At 39.4% G+C, this 23,893-nt stretch overlaps 1 protein-coding gene across 2 annotated transcripts in view; it reads right to left on the reverse strand.

Moving 5' to 3' along the window:
• TNKS (tankyrase) overlaps positions 1-23,893 on the reverse strand; it is a 129,092-nt gene that overhangs the window by 5,797 nt on the left and 99,402 nt on the right. The window contains exons 12-26 of one of the 2 annotated variants that reach the window (XM_058837379.1): positions 20,781-20,952; positions 19,510-19,589; positions 18,394-18,539; positions 17,262-17,427; positions 14,392-14,611; positions 14,012-14,121; positions 11,295-11,483; positions 9,711-9,948; positions 8,934-9,016; positions 7,115-7,235; positions 6,400-6,497; positions 4,941-5,015; positions 3,632-3,737; positions 2,587-2,773; positions 1,669-1,825 (exon numbers count right to left, since the gene is read on the reverse strand). In XM_058837379.1, coding sequence (XP_058693362.1) covers positions 1,669-1,825; positions 2,587-2,773; positions 3,632-3,737; positions 4,941-5,015; positions 6,400-6,497; positions 7,115-7,235; positions 8,934-9,016; positions 9,711-9,948; positions 11,295-11,483; positions 14,012-14,121; positions 14,392-14,611; positions 17,262-17,427; positions 18,394-18,539; positions 19,510-19,589; positions 20,781-20,952 — 2,148 coding nt within the window. The remainder of the gene's footprint in view (positions 1-1,668; positions 1,826-2,586; positions 2,774-3,631; positions 3,738-4,940; positions 5,016-6,399; positions 6,498-7,114; positions 7,236-8,933; positions 9,017-9,710; positions 9,949-11,294; positions 11,484-14,011; positions 14,122-14,391; positions 14,612-17,261; positions 17,428-18,393; positions 18,540-19,509; positions 19,590-20,780; positions 20,953-23,893) is intronic. The other variant, XM_058837380.1, reaches the window with a different exon arrangement.

Here is a 23,893-nt window from a genome sequence, read left to right on the forward strand (position 1 = left end):
CCTCAAAAGGGTCAATAACTTGCAATGTATCCCACAAATGCCTTTACTGGCAGTAAAATACTTGGCCCACCCAAAGCACATGACCAGTCAGTCATTTGTCCATCTGTCCAGTGTTTCCTGGAGACAGCTGGTAGCCAGTTCAGTCCCAAAACAAAGCTAAAGTTGATAGAGGGCAGTGCCTCCTTCAGAGGAATCTTGACAGATGAGAGGAGACTGGGCCTACAGAACGCTCATGTAATCCAGCAAGGGCAAAGACACCTGAGATTAATTCTTTGTAACACTGCAGGATGAGAAGCCACTCAGCTGAAAAAGTGATGGGGTCCTTGGGTGACAGCAAACTAAAACAGAATCAATAGTGTGTTCTGGCAGCAATAAAGGCTACGAGCATCCTGGGGTAAATCACCAGGTGTAGCAGCAACTGCTGTTTAGTCAATACTCACTTGACCACATCTAGAAAACCACACACAACTTTTAGGTTCTCCAATACAAGAAAGATGCCAGCAAGCTGGAGCCAAGTTCAGCAAAGGACCAATAAGATAGTCAGGGGAAGAGAGCACAGGATGAAGATGCTGAGAGAGATGGGCTTGTTTGGTTCAGAAAAGAGAAGGCTTTGTGGGACCATCATTGTCATTCTCTCATAGAAGGTCACCTGACTGGTCAGGCATGATTTGTGCTTACTGAAGCTGTGCTGGCTGTCTTGAATCACCTCCTGGTCTTGCATGTGCCTTTCATGAACATCTGTTCCATGAGCTTCCCAGGCACAGAGGTAAAGCTCACCTATCTGTAGCTCTCTTGTGGCTACTTTTCTCCCCTTTTAAAAAATATGAGTGAATATGAGTCTCCCTTTTTCCATACACCGGCGTCCTTGCCCGACTGCCATGACTTTTCAAATGTCACAGAACCACAGAATATTCTGCATTGGAAGGGACCTGTAAGGATCATCAAATCCAACTCTTGAATGGCCCATACAAGGATCAAACCCATGATCTTGGTATTATTAGCAGCATGCTCCAACCAACCAAGATAATCTCAGGGTATGATGAAGAGTGGCTTGGCAACACCATCAGCCAGCTCCCTCAAGACCTGGAATGTTTGTCATCAGGCCCCACAAATCTGTGGTTATTCAGTTTCATCAGGTGATCTGGGAGCCACCCATGGTAGTAAGCAAAGCATTTTTCTAGAGTCAAGGTCGAGCTGAGTTATTCAGATTAACAATCAACTTTTGAAGACTCCTGTGCTACTCCAGCTGTTATTTAAGAGTAGTCTCTGTCACTGCTGGGAATCTACAGGTAAAAAGTCCAGAATCCTCAAGATGTACTAGAACCCCTGAAATGCATGTGTCCTTGCTACTGCAGTAATACTGGTAAAATGCAATGGGAGAAAGACAGTATACTGAGAGAAGCTACAATCCATAATAGACTGCATCAGTGCTGCACAGGGGAAATTAGGCAATTCTGCATGGTATAAATCAGAGCAGGTCAGTGGATAGGAGTACCATTTGCTGTCTAGGTGCAGTTCACTGTTTATTTCCCCATTTAAATGAAAAAAAAACCCAACAACCTAATCAGCAGCATTATCACAGAACACTTGGTCTGGAAACCAGCCACACCCCATCTCCAGCTCCAAGCTCTGTCCTTCTATAAAGCCAGTCCCTGCTAACCCACCTACCTGTTCTCCTCTGTAGATAACATACTCAGCGTAAGCAAGTCCGTTCACACTTGGCCTGCCGATAACAGAATGGTGCCCCGGAGGGGCATGAGCCATTTTCATTGTGCTGAACTGAAGAAAGGATTTTCCAAGGGTCACTCTACAGAAGAGCATTTGTCTAAAATGAAGGAAGAGAGTATCCTTTTAAATATCTTACTAGGAGTTGTATGCTTCCAGAATTATTTCAGTCTTTTGGATTTATTTCATTACAATTAATTTCTCAAGGCGTTTTAGAGAAACACTTTTAGAAACCAGTTCTAAGACTATATAAAACCAGTCACAAAAAATCTTTCATGACGCACAGAAGGGAAAACACACAGTTTGTTTAGCTCTCACATGGAAGCCTGTTCTAGTCCATTTTATATAAAGCTATTGAAAGAAGCTGAAACTGTTTTCCTATCAGCAGGGAATGGACAGGTGTCAAAGTGTGAGAAACACACTGATCTACTCCAGGACAAAACAAAGCTATGATTAAGTCTTGTTCCAAAATTATCTACCTCCAAAATTATCTGATCCACAGTACAACACTGTACTGCTGACCACCGCTTTGCACTGCAGTTTTGTCCTGAGAGTGCCTGGAGTTTAATTGCTATTTTCCCCTGACTCTTCATTTTCAATCTTGCTGTTTCAAGCCTCTTTCCTGAGCCATAGCTCACTTTGATTTATACTCATTGCATGCTTAGACGTAATTTTTGACCTTCCTGTGGGACTTGCTGCATTTATATTCGTTTTTGTTAAGCCTAGATAAATGAAAAACTGCCTTTTTCCTGCCATGACCAAGCTCAAGTGGCCATTCTTTGCCCGCAGGTCATCCTGTGTCAGGATCATAAAAACCAGGACAGCCAGAATGCTGTGTGGGGAACTCTGCTGGACTCCTACCTGTGGCAGATGTAACAGGACCTGTCTTTGTGTGTGGGACAGCCAGTTCCTCCCCCTATTCCGTAGACATATTGGTTGCTTTTTGAGGAGTTCTCAGCGAAGTAAATTCCAGCTCCAAACATCCCTCCAATGTATGCATGCCTTTCATCAAATCCTTTGTGAATGATAGCATTAATAAAAGGAGACCCTAGAACAGTGACACAAAAAGACATGTACTTGTTAAGTTGTGTAGTAATACAAGACTCAATGTCAAGAGGAGTTTATCTGCCTCAAATAGACCATTAAATACCAGAAAGTGTGCTCAGTCAGCTGGAAGGGGGCGATACCCAGCAGGATGCAGTGATGTGTGGGATTTATCATTATGTACCAAAATCCCACGTGTGACTCATTTCTTACTCATTTCTCAGATCTCATTAAATGGCTTTCCCCCCACTCACATTTCAGTGCAATTTATCTTGTCAATGCACACTTTCTCCAGGAGTCAGCACTGGTTAAGGTGAGGCAAGGTGTCAGGACAATCATACCCAAAACCAATTTCCTATACAGATTCATAGAAGAATCTAGGGCAAAAGGACCTTCAGGCAATTGTCATTTGCAGGCATTTCTAGAGAAATCTTGCTGAAACTCATGGTTAGTTTTGATTCCTTTCCCTGATGCTTGCCTGAAGCACCAGGGTAAAACGCTTTTATTGTGTGCTGCTCCCCTCATTTAGAAGACACCATGTCTTTCTCACAGCAATGTAACACCATCCCAGCAGCTTTACTGGAAATGACTAAGATACGGCTTAGCAGAAAACCTTCCTCTTTCTTAAAAAAATGAAACATGAGGAAAGTATTTCTTATCTAGTGCAGGTTTTTATATTGCAGTAACCACACAGAGTAACTCTACCACGCCCACAACCCCAATGCTCCCCCTACATTTCCAGAAACACGATTACTTGCATAGGATGGTGATACAGCAACAACAACATTGCCTGTGGGTCCTTGCAAGGTTTGGAGTTTCTTTGTTAAATACCAATACACACCAAGACACACTACTTCCTTACCGTGAAACAACATGCGCTCATTGTGATGATTATGATTCTCCTCTGAGACCTCCTTCTGTCTGTGACAGAATCTCTCCCGCAACTTCTTGTTCACTACCTTTTGAATCTGCAGTAGAGCAACAGATCCAACCATGCTGTTACCATAACATTTCAATCTCTCACATCTATTTGAATTGCAATTGAAATGAAACATAGTTTCACGGAGTTCACATTAATTTGACAGGGAAACTGACGGCAAAACACGTGCATGCTATGAAGAAACCCCATGGTTGTTCCACACACACAGCTGAAGTCTCTCAAACGACTCTGTAGCACACACCTACAAATGGTTAAAACTACTGTGAAACTGCAGCCTAAGTTCTCAGCTTTAAGGACAATTTTCAGTCTTCTTCTCACAGAGCCTGCAATACCACAAAGAACTACAAACTGCCTGAAACTCCTTCCCTCTCTGCTTTGAGCTCTGCTGACTGATCTCATCCAGCTCTTTGAAACTTCTGTCTAGTTTAGGTTTATTTTTTATGGAAAGAACCCACTCCTGGTGCTTTTCATAAAAAATAATGAGATGTGCTGTTTAATCTATCTATATAATTTCAGTCAAACGCTCTAATACCACTGTGGTTTCTGTAAAGGACTTCACCTTTGGTTGGGAGTAGGATGGAAGCAGAGTTTACTTCAGGATGCATGATCTATTGGATCAAGTTGCAAAGGCTTACTTCTCAGAAATTTGCTGGATCTCAGAAACCAAGTTCTGTTCTGACTCCCTCTATTTCCTTTTCCCCAGAAAAAGAAACCAGAAAGTGTACTTTCCCTCAGAAAGACAACACTATCTTCTGGAATACCTTGGCTTGGAAAATGCATTTTTCTAGTTGGCAAGGGCAAAGGAGGTGGTGTCCAGCTGGAAACTTGCATAGGGAGACAGAAGCTTCTTATTAGAAGTTATGATCATCCCTCCACACACACCCCCCAAATCTCTTTTAAAATAGCAAGAAAAGACTACAATGAGAAAAAAAAAATAATATGTGTTGCAAGGGTCAAACACAGAAGTTATAGGTCTCTCAAATTCAGTCAGGTTCTTCACCACCTCTGTCTTCAACATCAGTTCTTCAGACTCCTTTAGGAGCCCAAGTGGACACTTCTCCCTCATTCCCTGTGCAGAGCATGCATTCATTTTAGCACTTGCGTTAACTCTGTTTCTGAATATCAACAAAGAATTTTAAATATAAAAGGGCAAACCATTAAACTGATTCTGCCTGCTGGTATAAGTACTAACACACTTTACTGCATAAAACTGAAATGTTTCAAAACTTACCCTGATGACATTGTATCTGTTGAAGATCCCACCAGCATTTCCACCATCCCGATGCTCCCGGATTGTACTTTGCATCTACATAAAAAAACAAAACCGAATGTTTAGCACACAAACCTTCCTAGCAAGGCACAGTATCCATGCAATGTCTCAGTACATCACTACCAACAACATCTTGATGGAAAATGAAATAAAAGGTGTAAAAAAAAAAGTTAAAAAAAAATCTCAATTTTAAATTGAGGTATACCCTAATTTCTCAAGCACCCAACACATTATGCTGTTCCACAACAGGGAAGCTAGGTGATGCAATTATGCAATCTTGTAATAAAAATCAGCATAAGAAAAAGGAGGATAATGGTACTTGTTATCAAAATGATATACAACTACAAAACCTTCTTTAAATTAGAAAAAACAATCTTTGAAAATTAATATACAAAAAGATCACTTCATAGTGATAACAAATATGATTTTAATGAGTTTTGTTTGCATTTCTTAGTATTTGGGAAACACCTGCATTGTAAATTCTCTTATGTCATTGGCAGAGCATTTCTGATTCCCTCAGAAATATTTTCATTGTGTCTTTTAGAGAAGTATTTATAGGTACAGAAATAGTATTTTGTAACATTAAAAAAATACTCCAATCTAGTATGGCAGACAAGTGAACCTTTCTTTCAGAAAAGTTTATAAAAAAGATCTGCACAAACTCCAGTTTATGAAGTTACTAATAAAAAAGATGCCCATCTAAGCTGGCAGCAATTCTGATTATCTAGACTTTTATTTAAAAGACTCTAAATACTTCTGTGCTATAGTTTAGGAACATGACACAAATAGCAAATGCATGGTAAAATGGAGTTTCTACCAAAGACGACTCTTCAGGAAGTCTCTTCTCTGTTATGATTTTTTGCTTTCAAAATGGTATGTGCCTGTAGTTTACTTAAAAAAAAGAGCATGAGTGTGTGGGGGAGGCAAAATTACAGTCACTTCTCAATTATCCAAGGGCTGTTTATCTGAGTTACAGATTAACTAAACCACTGAGACAAGAGAAAACAAGCTGTTTCAGAGAAAATGCCTAGAGAATTGCAAGGTCTTGATGCCTTGGTTTCACACAAAGCTTTTAATTTTCACAGGTTCACCTATCTACAGAAAGCTGTGCACACCCTCCCTATGAGACAATATCCAAGACAAGATCCAAAACATAACAGCAAAAGAAACTGGGATAACATTAAGTGAGCAGAGACCACTTACTAAAGAAATTGGCAGGACATAGCAAAATAATTTCTATCATTGTTCTACATGAAAGGACAAATAAAGAACCCTAAACTTCACAACAGATCTATGCAATTCATACACCAAAGCTTATTTTAGTACTTTCAACATGTATTGCACACTTAAGCTCTGACAGGTTATCAGTGGAAACTAAAATATACAGCCCCTGAAGCATTAAGAAAGGGACTTGGATTACCTCCTCTTCTACAGACTGATACTCCTTATCATCAGGAGCAAGGTCAAGGAGAATGGTCCCCTGACTCACACAGTGGAAAGTCAAATAAGGATTGGTACCTGCAAAGAGAAGAAATGAAAAGGAGCAAAAATCAACAGGAAAAACCAATACTGGTTCTATTTGTATCCATCATTATCACTGCTCCTCTTAAACAACCCCGATACAGCAGGAAATGCAAAATAAACACAAGGCATAAGCACAACCTCAAAAAAATGAAAGTGCTTTTGTTAGCAGCAGAGGCTTTGAAAGAGAAAAGAAAAACGCATGTGGGACATAATTGCCCTTCATTGCTTCCTCTTTCCATAGAAAGATCTCAGAAGCGTGGGGTAGCTAAAACCCTATCAGGCCTGTCTTTTAGGATATAACCGGCCTGTGGGCAGATATGTAGGGCAAATCAATCCAAAAGCTCCTCCCTGGTTAAAATAGGGTCCTGAGAAATGGGCACAACTTCGAAAGCTGCCTCAGGGGTATCCATTCTCTGAAAAGGCAAGTGATCACTTGGTCTTGTATCTCCTTAGTATATTCTTCAGCTATCACAACCCACTGCAGCAAATACCCTTTCCTGAAATTCAGATTCTTTCAAGTCCTGGTGACAATGCCTACATTTAGAGAAAGTGACTTATGGGAGCCTGTTGTGTGCTATACTTAGATTAGCCGGTAAAAGTGTCATATTTACCTTGCTGACCTCCTAGAAGTCTTTCCACACCCTTTATTAATTTGTGGCGGTGTCCATACGCATTGATCCCAATTTCTTTAAGCTCCTCATGCCCCATGTCAGCCAACACATCCAGGGTTATCTGGAAAGGTGAAAGATCACAAAAATCACTTGCCAAACCTGGCCTGACTTTCAAAGCTGTAGACCTATCACTTCAGAAAATGGAAAGTATTCAAGGTGCAGCGAAGAGCATAAAGATAGATAATATTTTGCTTCACTTCTACTTGCTGCCACCTTCTGGCAAACCTCTCCCTATCACAGGACCATACCCAACTGCTACAGCCTGAAGTTGTGCAAAACTTTTACTTCACCCACACCAGTTAACCAGTTAAAAATGATCTCACAAACATTTTTACTTAGGAAGAAGGTGGATGCATTGAAATGCTGGCACTAATATGGGAGTGCTTTTGAAAAATTCAACATTTCACAGCATTGTACAGTTCATTATTTTCACTATGCAAGCAGAAATTAATATTCTACAAGCTTATTAATAATGAGCCAAGGTGAAAAAGTGCTTGGAAAAATCAGCTTAAAAGAATAAGCTTAAAGAAGATGAGCTTGTTTTTTCTACAGAGAAACTTACAAGAGCTAGGTGATTTTAAAATGATGAATATATTGAATCCGATTTGCATTGTTAAATCTTATTAGCAGGAGAAGATCTCTAAAGGTTAGGAGTTAAGGAAGCAAAAGTAGAACAAGACCAGCCAGGCAAAGGAAGGTGTGAAAAATAAAAAGAAAATTTGAGAAGTGTATGGGTTGGTTTGAGGTTGGTTTCCTTCTGAATAGAAACAGTTCCAAATTAAAGAGAAGACCTTATGCTTCATACATCAGAAAACATCATATGGTGTTTTATCTTTGAAGAGATACCTCCTAGAACATTTTATAGAAACAGCTGAAACTGTAAACAACATTTCAAACCTTTGTTTCCTGATTCCTAGTAAAGATAAGCAGCAGAGGCCAGAGGAAAAAATAATCATCAAATCCAGTCTCTTGCACTTGTACCTTTCACTTCCACATGTACATCCATCTCAGTCATGTAAACAGATCTATTTAACTGCAACATGTTAAATTTAAGAAATGGTATATAAAAGGAATCTACAAATACATTACAGGTACTTCTGCTATAAAATGTAATGTAAGCTTGAGAAACTTACATTAGTTGTATTCTTTTATATATATGAATTATTGATAAATCTGCAGGTTTTGTTCTCCCATTTCTCAATGACATTTGAAAGTTAGCCTGGCAAAACCCTATGGTCCTAACCTAACAGGAAATGTAGCTTCTGTATTCTGTAGTTTGACTACTCCCATGCTAGGCTTTTATTTCAGCATATAGTCAAAATGCAGGGTTTCATAGATCTAACCAAAGTATATGTGGCACTACAGGTGGCGAAAGGCTTGTTTGGCTGTCATCACTGCTGGAGGACAAAAGCAGGTGACACTTGAACCTAACTTTGTTATAGTCATCACATTCAAAGTTCACAAGGTCCAAAATAACTCTCAGAATACAAGCCAAGGTCACAGTGTATGTGTAAGTGAAAGCTAGTTGACACCTGAATCCAACAAGGAAAGGTATTTTCATAGGTTTTCCGACTTCACCATACTGTATCTGGCAATTCATTTGCAGAAAATAGAAAGAAAACTTGAACACACTTGTTTCTCTGTAGATGTGATGTGTGGGCTCTTTCCTTCCCTTTTTCAATTAGAAAATGAAAATGTCACTCAAATTTATTACAGTTATCTCCTAAACACAGAAACAGAGATGTGCCTTGCCACTTACCTGTTCTGTCTCAAAGATGTCCCGAAGATGTTCAAGACCTAGGCTTTTCAGGAACTGGGTAATGTTCATGTCAAGACCAGAAACTGTAAGAGAAGAAACAAGTCTTTATATCCTATACATCTGAAGCAACAAAAACCAAACCAACCACCTTAAAAAAAAAAATTAAGCAGTATCACTAATTCTCTCAAAATTCCAAACTCTGATTCTTTTTACAATCAATTTGTCTATGTCTGTAACAATCTACTTCCATTGTGTCAAAGCTCTCTGCAAAGCTCATCACCATTCCCTCTTCAGAATCAACTATTAAAAGCACAAACCATCTGTGATAAATACAGGCTCATACTTCAAAGAGAAGGAAAAGAAGGGTGGGTATATTTTTGCTATGTGACCCCCTTAGATTCTGACCTAAAGCATGGACCCCAGATATTAATCAAAGGGTTTAAAAACTCTTGGCAAAATCCCCCAGCCATGACAACCATAACTCCTTCATCAAAATAATTCTTGTTGGATTTTCTTTATAAAGTCAATGAACATCTGGGCACCTAATCAGATCTGCATTTGTAGTCAGACCTAATGACTGACAGCAAATACAGATGAACAGTTAACAGTGAACAGTTAACAAGCATCAGACACTTTAAAACAGAGCTAACAGGTAACAGTTCAAACTGCACAGTATTTTCTGGCTAGTCAGAAATGCTTTTCAGATAAAACAAGGCCTCTTCTGATACTAAACTACTGTACTTTTGGCAATGTAAACTTGTCCAGCAGCAAATGCACCTTCTCCTTCCTTCCTGTCAGCTCCTGCTGCTCCGTCTCCAGCATTTGATGCCCCTCCTACGGCCAGTTCTGCCAGTGGCCCTGTGAGGTTATCTATGCTGCTGGCAGCAGACAGGCAGGATGGTGTAGATGCTGGCGAGATCACAGAGGCACTAACAACAGTAGCTTGAGGCTTGAAGCACGTAGGCAAAGCTTCTGGGGGCATCGCATCTATCAGCAAAGCTCGGATATCATCAGCCTGAAAAACAGAAAGAACACCCAGCATGAGGTCCTACTATCACAAGTCACTGATCTCTGGAAATAATTTTTAACTGTTTTATTTGATTGTTCTGTTCCCCATTAGAAATAAAACTGTCAGCTTCTGTTAAGGGGAATTCACAGCTGCAAGAACATTTTGATTCACCACTTAAGACATAGCTGAATCAGGTTCTCCCCATTTCTAAAGGTATGTAAGAAGCTACGTTTAATTTTTTTCTGGCACAAAGACTTTATAAGTGCTAAAGCCAGGGAGAACACCGCAGCAACTTTATTTGAAATCCTTCAGAATCTAGGACAGGAAATGCTACTTCTTAATTTCTCGATCAGGCTCAACTTCAGGTGCACTGGAACAAGGTTTCAGTGGAAAGACAACCACTGCCTTTGCCATAATTGCATCTCTTGGGTTAGAACAGAAAAAAAAACAAGGACAGGAGCTCAGGAAAAGTATGATCTTAGCTAACAGTTGGATTTAGCCTTTATTGACTAAATTAAGCAACATGCTCATCTTCAAGAATTTCCTCCTTAACAGTTCTTGTAGAACATGATTAAGACATCCTTATTTCCCCTCAGGATATCAAATAATTTTCATATCCTTCATCACAAAGCAAGTTTTCTAGAGCTTAGATTACTCTGGAGGATATTTCTTGAACTCTCCATAAATAAATCAATAACCCTAAAAGATACTTGCACTGAGACCAGCCACAGCATCCAATTTGGTTGCATTATCTATTCCATCAAGACTGTTTAAACTGGGGCATACATGTTCATATAGCCTTATTAGGCTTTTAAATCCTTTACAAGAAAGTTTTCAGATTCTAGTTTTAGAAGAAGTTGGGTAGCCACCTACAAATTTCAGAGGTGGAATGAGTTCTCTGGAATGTTGTTTTGGAGTTAATTTTAAAAAAAGGAACTGGGATAATATGGAGGCACTGAGTGTAATAACCCACTAAATGTTCCCATTACTCTCAAGGGTCATCTGGTGCTCCTCTTTAGGTTCAAAGAAATAATCACCAACAGTACACAGACTGACCATCATCAGAGACATTTCAGAAAGTTTTATTTCTGGGAATGAGGAGATTGATCCCAGGAGTGAATCCTTAAGGAGAAGCAAACCTTAAATCGTTAGCCATGCTAAGATTTCAGCCAAAGGAAAATGCCTGGTCCCATGGATAAAAATCCACAAAGAGTAACTCAGGAGATGCCCTTCTCTCTCCACCTCAGCACAATGGAAGCTGAGGACTGCTGGTGCCACTGAGACATAGAAATGAATTTAATATGCAGAGTACATCATTCAGAGCAGCCTGTGTCTGGCAAACATGAACTTACTGTTGCCAGGTCTAGTGGTGTCTGACCCTCTTGGTTCTTCATGGTTGGATCTGCTCCATGAGCTAACAGCAGAGCACAGAGCTGTGTCCTTCCTTTTTGTGCAGCTTCATGCAAAGGTGTGAATGCCCATTTATCTGTTGCATTTACACAGGTATTATATTTGATCAACAGTGCTGCTATGTCCACATGCTGGAAAACACAAGAACATCTTCATCAACATGACACTGGTAAAACATACATTCCTTTTCCATGCTTGAGGTAATGGTGCCTAGAGACACTTGTGGTTTCTCTTTCCTATAACTCATTCTGCCTCCTGTGCCACAGGAGCAGCACACTTCTCCAGACACCAATTTATACTGCAGCTCCACAATCATCTGAGTCTGTGAGCTACCAGATCATTCACCAGCACACGAAGAACTGGGATCAGGCACAGAAGCAGATTTCTGTCAAATTACCCCAAGTACATAGCATGAAGTTTGTACTAGCTGCAGGACCAGATATGATACTTAACCCTGCACAAAAAAAAAAAAATTGTGTATGAATTTGAACTGGTAAATTTACTGGGCTGCAGTAAATGTCACTTTTGTGACACAATACTAGAAGCTCTGAAGATCAATGTGTTGTGCTACTGAGCCACCCCTGTGTGTACACAGAAATCTTTGTTGTACTTTCCTTCTTGCAAGACTTTGAACTCATCTGTGGCAGCACAGATTTGTTCTATCTTCAATCATGTTTTATGAGAGCTGTACTTGATAAAACATATTATGAGTGTCACAAGGAACAGCTGTTTTACATGGGTTATGAAAGTAATGAACTTATAACCCCATGCTTCCATCAATACACTGTCCTTGAAGTCTCCCAAGTAAAAATAAGAGAAAATTGACAAATGAAATTTTTGCCTGCCTCTAACCAGTAGAGCTTTCTTGTGCAAGACAGCAAAAGAAAAAAAAAAAGCAGGTAGTCAAAATCAGTGGGTAGGAGCATGAAACACTTAAATTGTAAGCAGAAGCACAAAGAATTGCCAATGGATTTCCTTCTGCCTCTCAATGGCAATTAAGTGACTCTTTGCAGCTCCCATAAAACAGCTTGGTCCCTGAATAAGTGTGGTTTGAAAATACTGCCAAGTTTATTTTTTCTCTCTGCCAAACTTTTAAAGCAATTGCTGTTCCTGTGATTTTTCTGCCACAGAAAGCCCTATTGAGAGACTCACAGCATGAAGTGCTGGGTGGGAGAACTGAAGAAACTTTGTGAGGAAAAGGCAGAGCTTGTGAAACTTGCCAGCTATGAACTTGTGAAACCAGTACTCATCTCCTCTCTACATCCCATCACAGAGATCTGAACAGACTGATGACAGCTCAGAGAGAAGTGTGGGATGCCAGGAAAGGTATGCAGCAACTCTTAACTAAATAAGCTGATGGAAAAGCACCAAACACTGTGTTTTTAATGTTTCCTAGAGGAAGCATGCAACCAGGTTAGATTGGCATTATGATTTTTAGAAATTATAATCAGCTAAAACTAATCTCTGACATTTCTCTATCCCAGTAAGAAATGTTTTGGGTTTGCGTAAAATGTGTGTTTTGTCTTCTCACGACAAAGAAAACAACACAGTATTTCCAACAGAATTTATCTCTAGATCTTAGCAACTTCCTGGGAATTTATGCTTATGGCAGATGCTGATAAACAACATTAATTGGTATTAGGAACCTGTAACATAAAAGAATTTTGTGCTGCATTTCTAATCTTTCATCAGGATTTGGGGCTTTTTGCTCTTTGGGACACTGGGATCCCATAGTGATATAAAGAACCAATACACAATGGTGTAGATTGAGTTCCATTGATGATCTTTTCAGAAACAAGGTGAACACTGCACTTTTTATTTCATTTGCTCTCAAACAAAAGAAATTATGGTGCTGTCATGGTCACCTCTCCCAGATTTTGCTGTACTTGTCCCAGGCCCAGGTAAGTAACAGACAAAGCATATCATGAGAACATCAAATCCATTACTTCCTGAGCTTCAGATCCTCTCTCTGATGGTAAGCACAGTGCTAGGAGCTTCTCAAGCACTGTCTTTGTACCATTATTTACAAGAGACTTCTTTCTTACCCAATCCACAACCAACAGCTGCTTATAAGCAATCTATTAGGCATCTGTGCAACTGGGACACAGATGCTTGCTCCTTTATGGAGGGCCTGCCTCATCCAAAATGGTTTGAATCTGTCACTGCACCCCCCCAGCAAGCAGATGGCTTGCCCTGGAGGACAACCACATTAGAAACACAGTAGTCCCTCAATTCTAGCAATAGATTCCCACCGAACACCAGCTGTAACACACCTCCACTTCTCTGTCATCATCTGCACACAATCCCCTGGTATTTTTCTTTTTCTTCCATCTAAGTCTTCCAGAGATAACTTGAGGTCTTTTCTTTTTCAAATATCACCCCAAACCGTTCAATCTTGTGCATCTGCTTGCCTGCATAAAAGCTACATTGTAGTGATCTTTCCAAACTGCAGCATTTAACTGCTACACCACACCTGAATCTGCATCCTACTTAATGTGTCGGACTGCAAACAGGACTCACAACAGCAACTTCGTCCAACAAATACTTCATCAAAACCTGAACTGTGTTCACAGCAAAACAGCTGCAAAATAACTGGCTTTGGATACGACTTCAGGGAGTTCCTTGCTGATCTACTCATGCCAAGACTGCTTGCACCTACCCCATAGGATGCTGCATTGTGTAGGGGAATCAATCCTCCTTTGTCCTGGGCATTAACATCAGCACCATGCTCAAGAAGGTATTCAGCTACCTCCAAATTGTTGTAACCAGCTGTAGAAAAAGCACAGGAAAAGAAATTAGGTATTAGAAGAGCTAAACTAAAGAAAAATATTAGACAGAAAAGCTGAGGCAATTTTTCAGCTGCAAAAGTTCCTCTTCCCTAATAATTGCATTACCTCCTGAAGTACAGGTGCCATAGTTAACTCTTCGTACAGGATAATTCTCTGTGAAACTCTTCCCATACCAATCCTGATTCTGGCAAATTACATCTGTAGACCTACCATAAATATACAAACCTTGAAAACCTGGCACTTTACCTACCTGCAAGATGCAGTGGTGTTGAATTTCTTCCCTGGGTGTCTCTGCAATTGATATTTTCTTGAGTACACAGCTTCTGCACTCGTGCCAGGCACCCCTTCTTGGCAGCATCTAGCAAGGCAGCGTCTCCTCTCAGTAAGTCCTGAATATCTGTGTCCCCTTCTTTCACCAAATCTAGAGGAGTGTTCCCATCTCGATTCTTTTTTGTTGGATCAGCTCCGTGCTGCAAAGAGCAAATGGAATGCTAGTGTCACAACCATGTGCAGAGCAGTGCACAAAAGTGTGTCACTATTTTGCAAAACAAGATGGCACACCTACCATAATGAAGTAACATTGTATAGATTAGTAGGCATGTGCAAATAAATTCAGAAGGCTTGAGGCCTCAAAGCACTAGACTGAAACACAGCTGTGTGAATCTCAATTCCACAGGCAAGAATGGCAGCCCTCTGCAAGAGCTGTCCCTGCTCTACTTGCAACTGAAGTATTTTCAGGAGCATTTCCTGCATATAGCTATTTCTTACTGTCACAGCAGCGTGAAAGGAAAGCCACTGCAAGTATCTTGCTCCCAGTCCTCCCCTTCTCCTGAAAACTGGCAGGAATCAAATGGCTGGCAGAGGTATTTCCAGAGCACAACTTTCTGAGCTAGCAAAGCCAGGCTCTGAGTTTTACTAGATGTCACCCTGATATCAAAAGGCACTTGTTTCAGGAGGGAACTAGCAAAATACTCTTCTCTACACTTTCCAACAGATATCAGAACCATCTTACAGGTCATTTGAAGAAGTGAAAACCAATTCTGGTGGACAAGTGGAGTTGGATGAGTGCTGGAGTGTATCTGTGCTGGTAAAACACATAGATCAGGGAGTGATAAGAACACAGTACTGCAGCACAGGGGGTTGAGAAGGGGAACATACAACTATATTGAGCATATGGAGTGAGTCACATCCACATTCAGTTTTGTGGGAGGACAGCTCCTTCCCTATTCACTCTCAGCAGCAGTGGGAAAAAACAAAGACAGATAAAGCAGAGGCAGCTGCTGGTGCTACAGCTCTCTGGCTGACCCCTTCGGAACAGTCAAACACAGTGGTCCAATTCCTGCCAGCAAGTCTACCCTGCCATTTCCCACTGGACTGGGAATGGGAGAACAGCAATGGGAGAACTGAGGGAACTAACTGCTTTGTATTTGGAAGCAGTACAACTGTGCTCATGGTGTAAAGGATAAAAAGCAAGGGACAAAAAGGGACAGAGTATTGATTACACACAATCAGTTTCTACATCTGTGGTTCTTTTAGGAAGAGAGCATTCTTCGCACAAAGCTTTTTAGACTGCAATGACTTCTCTAAGATATGAGCTGAAATCCCTTAATTTAAAACCCATCAAAACTGGAACTATTCACATATGCCCCAAAATAAATATCTGAATGAAGAGGCAGTGTCTTCTGAGACCCCTTCCAAGGCACAGAAAAAAATGAAGGTGGTAATTTCAAAGAAAAGTGATTAAAAAAGACACTGGCTCCAAAATGCCTGTTTATTTTTGTTTCCTTCTTCAAACAGACCAGAAGAGAAAGAGCACAAGTCAAGAGGAGTCAAGCTCAACATCCACAACTCAGCAGAACTGACAATACTGCCAGCTGGCATAGGAGACACAGCAGGAGAAACCCTGAGTAAACTGCAGTGTGAGCACATATCCACAGACACCCAGAGACTTTACATCTGCGTCACCTTAAGGGCATATTTAGCTCTTATCTTGTGAAAGAATGATTTTTAAAAAGATAAATTTCAGCACTTTTCTATTTCCTGTTGTACATCCATTCAGGATCCTTTGAAGACAAGATATGGGTAAATTTCCTGTGGAATGACCAGAACAGGCCAGAGATCTCCAGTGTCTATAATGCAACACAGTGCTTGAGAGATGACAAGTGTTCCTATAGCTTGAGCTAACATCTCTACTAGGGTGTCACTTCCAGGCCACCACACCATGACTATGCCACAGACATCTCTCAGTGTCTCCTGGTTTCTGTTGTAGATGTGCTTCAAACTATCATTCTTCTTCCTCTGCTTTTTTGGTAATCAAGTGAAATAATTAATGATATAGGAGGGAAATAGTGGGGCTTTGCAGCAGCAAATGAAAAGTGGCTGGAGAAGGTCCTCATTATTTTAAGGCTATCCATATTCTGACTTTCTCCTGTTTTAAACGCTGTGCTTCAGAGGGACATAAGTAGGCAAGGCTGAAAGAGAAAATAGGATTGGCAAGAAATTCTAATCTAGCATCCCCTTTCACCCTCCCAGGGTAGGATGTGACCTTATGTTAAATTTCTCAAACTCATGTTTCTCACTGGAACCATCTTTGCATTACCTCATGCTTTTAACAGGTTCCTCCTCTAAGTATAATGAATATTTATGCCACAGCATATTAACATGCATTTCCTCCAGGAGCTTGATAAATTATACATTAACATAACAGTTTTACATTTCTCTCATACCAAACAGCATTTAGGACCCACCTTCCGCTCTGTAACACACTCTTGCATAAGTATTAACAAAATTTACTTAAATGCAGTAACTACTTCAGAAATGCATGGATAGGACAAGGTAGGGAGTTCACATTTTTACACTAATTCAGCTGTTTTTTCCAGTTTCAGAGTCTTGTCCTGCTTGGCTAACAGTATTAATACACGTGCTGGAAATATTACTTGTTGATGATTCTTTTTAATCCAGTGAAATTACACAAGAAACCATATGACAGTTGCAAGATGAAAATTGATTCAAAGATACTACAAAGAATTCAATGAATGCAATTAACTTTGCATTAATTGAATTTCAGAAAAAATAAATATATATGCATTAAAAGACACATCTGAGATCTCCAGCACATACTTTTAAAAGCAGTTTGCAGATTTCATATTTTCCTTTTGCTGCTGCTTCATGTAGAGGAGTGAATTTCCACAGGTCTGCCACGTTGACAGAAGCACCATGCCTCACTAAGAGTTCAGCCACTTCGTAGTGTCCGTAAGAACAGGCATTGTGCAGGGGTACTAAGCCACTAATCAAAGAGAAAGCATTAATAGCTAGAGAATAAAATCCTATATGCAATCAGTAGATAAAAGTCTCACTTTTACCAGACATCATTTCTATCTTTCAGTCTTTCCAGTTTTCATGGTTTTATTTCTCTATTGAAAAATCCATTAAAACTTAATTATCCTCCTTTAGTTCTCATCCACAAGACTTAAATACTAAACAGCCCCCAATGTTACAACTTCCACAGCAACTTCAATGCTGTTAATAACAGACAAAAAATAAATTGCAAGACTCACAGTTGTTCCAAGTTTGGATATTTGAGTGTAAATTTCAACAAAGACATAACACTATATAATTTGTTTGAAGTGCAGTTATTAGTAAGTATTGCATATCTGATAGATACAGAAAGATACCCAATTCAAGATACTTCTTCCAGGGTAAGCCTAAAAATCCAGTATTGGAAATTTATTATTCCCCACCCTGAACTAATATATGAAGTAAAAGAGTGAACATAACCATGCTGCTTCACAATTAATGCAAAAACCTGTAAATGGTTCATATCATTTAATTCAATATTAACTGTAAAAATAACTAACTTAATAATAAAAGTTAACAGAATTAGAAAAATGACCAGAGATAATCCTGTTATTTTACCCCATTTTATTCAAAACTAGTTTTAGATCACCTAAAACAAGTTAAAGGCTGCTTTTAAGCAAAACGAAGTCTCCAAAACAGGCAAAAAGGGGAAGAGAAGCATCATGTATTACTGTGCCAGGTATGTACTTGATAATGGCTTTTCCAGAAAGCAAAGTATGCTGTAATGGTCTGTAAATCTCCTTATAGCACAGGAACAATGCAGAACGAGAAGGAAAGAGAAAAATTTTCAAGAGAAAAACATGATGGTCACTGAAATCTGAAGCAAAATTAATAGGTGGGATATAAGTCTCACATTAATGGAGAACAGCAGAACATGTAATGTAATGAAATGTACCCTTTATCTTTGGCATGCACATCTGCTCCATGGTGCAAGAGATACTCCACCACTGATACGCGGTTATATCCTGCAGCAAAGTGCAGTGGTGTTGAATGACGGCCTTCCAGATCTCTGCAATTCACATTCTGAGGGCTGCAAAGTTGCTGTGAAGATAAAAGAACCCAAAATCTAGTACAGAACTAAAACTAACAAATAAGGAACTCCCCAAAACCAAACAGCAACACCAAAACATGGAACAAACCGACCCGAAAGAAAAGAATTAAACAACCACCTTCAAAGACCCCAACACAAAATGTGATCCACTTACATTATAAAAATTTTTTTAAGTATCAGGAAATTTCTTTCCACTTATGCAAAGTTAAAAAAATAGCAGCTCTAAATTTACAGCTTAAAGTACTTCTATAGCAAACAAGACTTAAATGATGGAAGCAGTGTGAAGATGTTCCTAATGTATAAGAAAGGATGAACCTCAACATCATCAAGTACCAGGTTCAAGGCCATGTAGCTTAGCTTTGCAGTCAAAGGAGCTGCTGGTTCACAAAACTGCTGCTGTTTGAATATTAACATATATCATGTTGAAGTTCAAGGTGGGAAAGTATGCACAACAGTCCATCTGAAGGCTGTTTTGTCCACAGACCAAGTATCAAAAACAAGATCAAACCTTCCTGTGACGCTGGGATTCCACAGCCTGACCCTTCACCTTCAGATTAAGGATGACTTAAAATATGAAGTCTACTACCTATTAATAGTATTTGCTTGCCATCTGATTGAATCATGCACCTGAGGGCTTGTTTCTACTAAATTTTGATCCTGAGAATCACAGGGTTTGCTTCAAAGAATTATGGCTACACAGGAGACCATCAAAGACATGACTGTGTGAAGGACTGGCAGAATCAACAACCAGAAACTCAAGAGAAACTCACCTCAGTACATCTTAATGTACTACTTTATAGAAGAAAAATAAAGAAACACCCATCACTTCCCAAAAAAAAAATTTTTTTTTATGATTTACCATCTGTTAGGCACTGCTTTCACAACTCATGCAGCAGAGGCTTCCATGAGCCTTGCATAGCAATGCAAAGTAGGAAATTCACTTGAACTGTTCAAACCTACCTTCACAGTTTCCAAGTCTCCAGCTTTGGATGCTTCCAACAACCGATAATCCACATCGGATGTGCGCACAGGTGTACTTTCTACATAGGGAAAAAGATGGTTTAGGATTACTTAGGATACTTAAGTTGTATTAACTTGTGTTCAACATATTTTCCAAAGTTGGGGAGTGAAGTTGGTCTGTTGTTACTTGTGAAAATGCAGCTGGGGTTGTGATGTTCAAGTTCACATTGCCAAAATGTTTGAATAAGCTTTAGTTTTAGAGCAAATCAGTCAGATTTTGATTCTAAAGCTGACATTATTCTGCCAGCATTCTTCTCTCTCAATCCACATACACACATTCACGTGCTCATTTTAACAGGTAACGATACCCACATAACCAGCTACATCTCAGGAGTGGGTGCACTTCAAAACAGTCCTTCCTTCACTGCCGTAAAATGCTTTTTTCTTGTTTTGTATTGTTTTAAGGTAACATTGTTGAAAACACTTAGAGAAAATGGAGTTTCTAGCTACCACAGGTCTTCTCATCTAACTGGATATTTGCCTTTGTCTGACTACAGGCACATCTCACTGTAAGGTGAGTTACTTGCTCTGTAGTAGCTATTGATGCAATTATTCTTCTCTGTACTTGCAAAAATTCAAATGTAACATGGGTAAGAGGATGCAAACCCTTAAGCACATATATGAAAAATAGTGGCACCCTCTTGAAACATCTATTCATCTTTTTAATGCAGATATAAACAAATTGTTATCTAAGCACTATCCAGAGCACTTTCACAATAAAATCTTTCTGTACTGGACAAGCAAGAGATTTGAAGTAAAAGTTCAAACAGTTTAGCAGCTATTACTGGTTTTCTGCCAGTAACACTCTGCTTGTGACTGCTGAAGTGTGGAGTACCTAACAGGTTAGCTGATGCAGGGAAAAAGGTTTCTTACATGCTCAGCAATATTCCAGCTGCCTTGGAAATTGCTACCAAAAGAATCCCAAAACTCCCTACATGTGCCTTCCTACAATCTCCTTGTACAGCAGCATGCTCTAGATCTACAAGATGATTATTTTCTTCCCAATTTTCACAAAATCACTGAACTGGGAAGAGCTATTTATTTATTTTTTGGCAAGTGTCACACAATATATACTGTAGTTGTGTGCACTTGATGGCAAAAAGGAGAGATAAGAAACCTACTGCAAGTCTCTTGCATTGAGAAAGAAACAAGATTCAAAGCTGTAAAGGGAGAAGCTGAAGTTCAAATACACAAGCCTTTATTTTACCCACCACTTAAGATCTGTTGCACTGCTTCATTTCCCATCTGTGCTGCTGTGAAGCCTTGCAAAGAGATGATGGAGGGATCAGAGCCATAACTCAGCAGCAGCCGGCAGGTTTGCAAGTGCCCTGCTAATGCAGCCCTGTGCAACGCTGTTTGACCAAGGGTGTCCAGTGCATTCATCTGAAAAAGCAGCAGCAATATAAAATTAAACACTGTTGTAATTAAAAGGCTGCACCTCTCCCTGTCCTAAATAGGAACAGCAATAAGAAGAATTTCCTGGCATACAAATTTATCTATCAATTCTTCTGCACTGCAATTAAACAAAACCAAATGACAAAACCAGCACACACTCCGAAGGAAAAATAATTTACCGCAGATGTTTTCCTGTCTTTTAACAACACAAGTTATTTGTTTGCATAACTAACAGATAACAGAGGATCCCCAAAACCATATTTTAAATAGTGATCAAGCTTTCAACAAATTTGATGAAGACCAAACTTGTGCAAGAAAAGAAAAACTATCCTAGGAGGAGAAAGAGGTAACTTGACATAAATTATTACCAAACAATTCAAAGATCTTATATCTTTTAAGGAAATTACCATCTGCCATGGTCAGAAGTAGAATAATTCAACATTACCCACTACCTAGAACTAATGCAAAACAAAGATGTCAAATGAAAAATTCTATGAAGGAGTGGGGGGACAAAACAGTTGGAGACAAACATTTCCTCCTCACTTTTTGTGCCTTTACATGAATGTTAAGTAATAACTGGATATAATTCTTCTCAACACAAGGCTGTATAAACAGGCAAAATGGAGTATCATTTTCCAAGAGCATGATATAATGGAAACACATCTGTCTGTCGAAATCGAACAGAGCAGCTAAATAACTAGAAGCATCTCTCCCAGTGCACTATCAAAAAGGGAAGAGAATAATAGAGAGATTTAAAAAGCAGAAAAACACCCCCATGAAAATAACCTTTCAAGAAGATACTCTGTACCTAGCAGCGATTCATGACAAATTTAAATGCAAATGCCCAACAGCCTTTTTACCACTTTATGAAATACAGAACTACTCTATATTCTCTGCAAGCAACTCAGAACCTGTTATCTGTTTCCAAGCCTACAGATTGCAGGCTGTGAACTGCATGCATAATAAACTTTGTTACTGTATAAAACCCACCTTTTTACCTTCTCAAAATCTTTGTGGTGACAGCAAACAAAGGTTTTGTATGCTATTTCTCACCTAAAATGCAGCATGAAAACCCTACTACCTTTCCATGAAACCAGTGAAAAAGCATTTTGGTTAAGACACATATGCTATAACTAAATTAAATTTAACTAAAACTGAATGAAATTAACTATGCAAAGATCTACTACCAGATAGGGTAAAAAATTTAAGTAAAATACCTGCTATAGTGCAGGTATAGGTATATCAAGTCACAAAAAACCAACAAAGAACAACCAAATAAATAAAGAGGAGTGTGATTCGATATTGTCTGAAATTATTTTACAGACTGTCAGAGCAGGAATTTCTCAGATCACAAACCTCTCTTGCAGCAAGATGGACAGGAGAATAGGTCTGCTCTCTTCTAACTGTGCTCAGCTCATGCCACTCTAATGGGATTGCCTTAAAAGTTTTGTTTCAAATAAAAAACTTACTATCATAAATATTAACTAGATGCTGAATGTCCCAAATCCATCATTTTGCTCAGATGATGACCCTCATCTGTTCCAGGACACTGGATACCTTTCACCACTGATAAGGGCACAGAGGTAAGCAGAACTCTGGGGTTACACATGTTTAGTGATGGTAAAGGCAGAATTAAATGAAATTTGTGGATTCTCACAGTAGCTGATAACACTCCGTTCATCCAATAAAGAAAATCTTAAGTAATGTATTATTTAATACTGAATATCTGTGTTAAACAGGCCTGTACTGAACAAACTGTAGAAGCAATAGCAGCAAGTGTGCGCAATTTGATACTGACTACGTCCCTGGAAAAATGTTAATATTCATTTGAAAAGAACACTGTCAGAGTCATCAGAGCCATCATCTCATATGCCTTATCCAGGTCTCCTTTCACCTCTAAACCATTATCTTTCCCAACAATCAGTTCTTCTGGCAGAAGAACATCAGCCATTTGAAGAAATACATTCTTCTGAGACAAAAAGGGCTGCAGCTGACAGATGCATGCACCAAATGCAGCTGCTCTTTACCTCAGGAGCAGAGTTAGGCTTTGCAGGACAATTTCATTTGGAGTATGTTCACTTTGGGGCAGATCTCTCACCAATAATGTACCAAAAAATCAACCAAAGGATATACTCCAAGAAGGCTTAAAGCAAAAGGACTTACTTCCAAATGAAAAACAACTTCAAATTGAAATTGCACTTCAAATTGAAATACAAAACTGAGATTAAAGTCTTATAAAAATCAGACCTGGTAAGGCATGTATCTGGGTTAAACAGTGTTTAATACCAGGTCCAAAAACATGTGCCCTTTTAAACTCAAAGCTGAAAGTCTAAACTCTGTCTGACAAAATGTGAAACATGCAAGGTGTACTGCTTTAATTGTGCCCTGAATAGCCAGATTGTTCCAGCTGCACTTATTAAAAAAAGATAAATATTAATTTGGTCCCCCTTATAAGCAGTCTGAAATTAGAAGGCTGTAGCTCTGAATTATCTTACAGACAAGTTTTCTGCAAGGACTTAAAAATTACAGGTTTGAAAGCTTTTATTCCACAGCACACTGGCTCTGATCCAATTTCTTTACCTTTTAGCATGAATGCAGTCATTCCACTGCTCAAAATGCAATGTAAAATCAGAATACAGTTATCAATTGAAAAGAGTTATTTAAATAAGGGTTCTCAGAGAAAGATACTGTTCTAATCCGTATTTTCCAATGCAGACTTCCTTCTGATCTTTCCACTCTTTCCCTTAATTTCCTTTTCTCTATCCTGAACAGACACAGTAGAGAAATGGAAATGGTCATATATCATCAGACACGACTGAGGTTTCCCCTTCCCTCACTGCTGCTCTCTTGGAGCAATGTAACAGATATGGCAGTATTCCCTTGGCTGCCAGGCACTTGTGGCAGCTCAACAGCTTGGATCTGTTCAGGA

Source organism: Poecile atricapillus, chromosome 4 (genome assembly GCF_030490865.1).
Source record: "Poecile atricapillus isolate bPoeAtr1 chromosome 4, bPoeAtr1.hap1, whole genome shotgun sequence".
Taxonomy (NCBI): Eukaryota; Metazoa; Chordata; class Aves; order Passeriformes; family Paridae; genus Poecile; species Poecile atricapillus.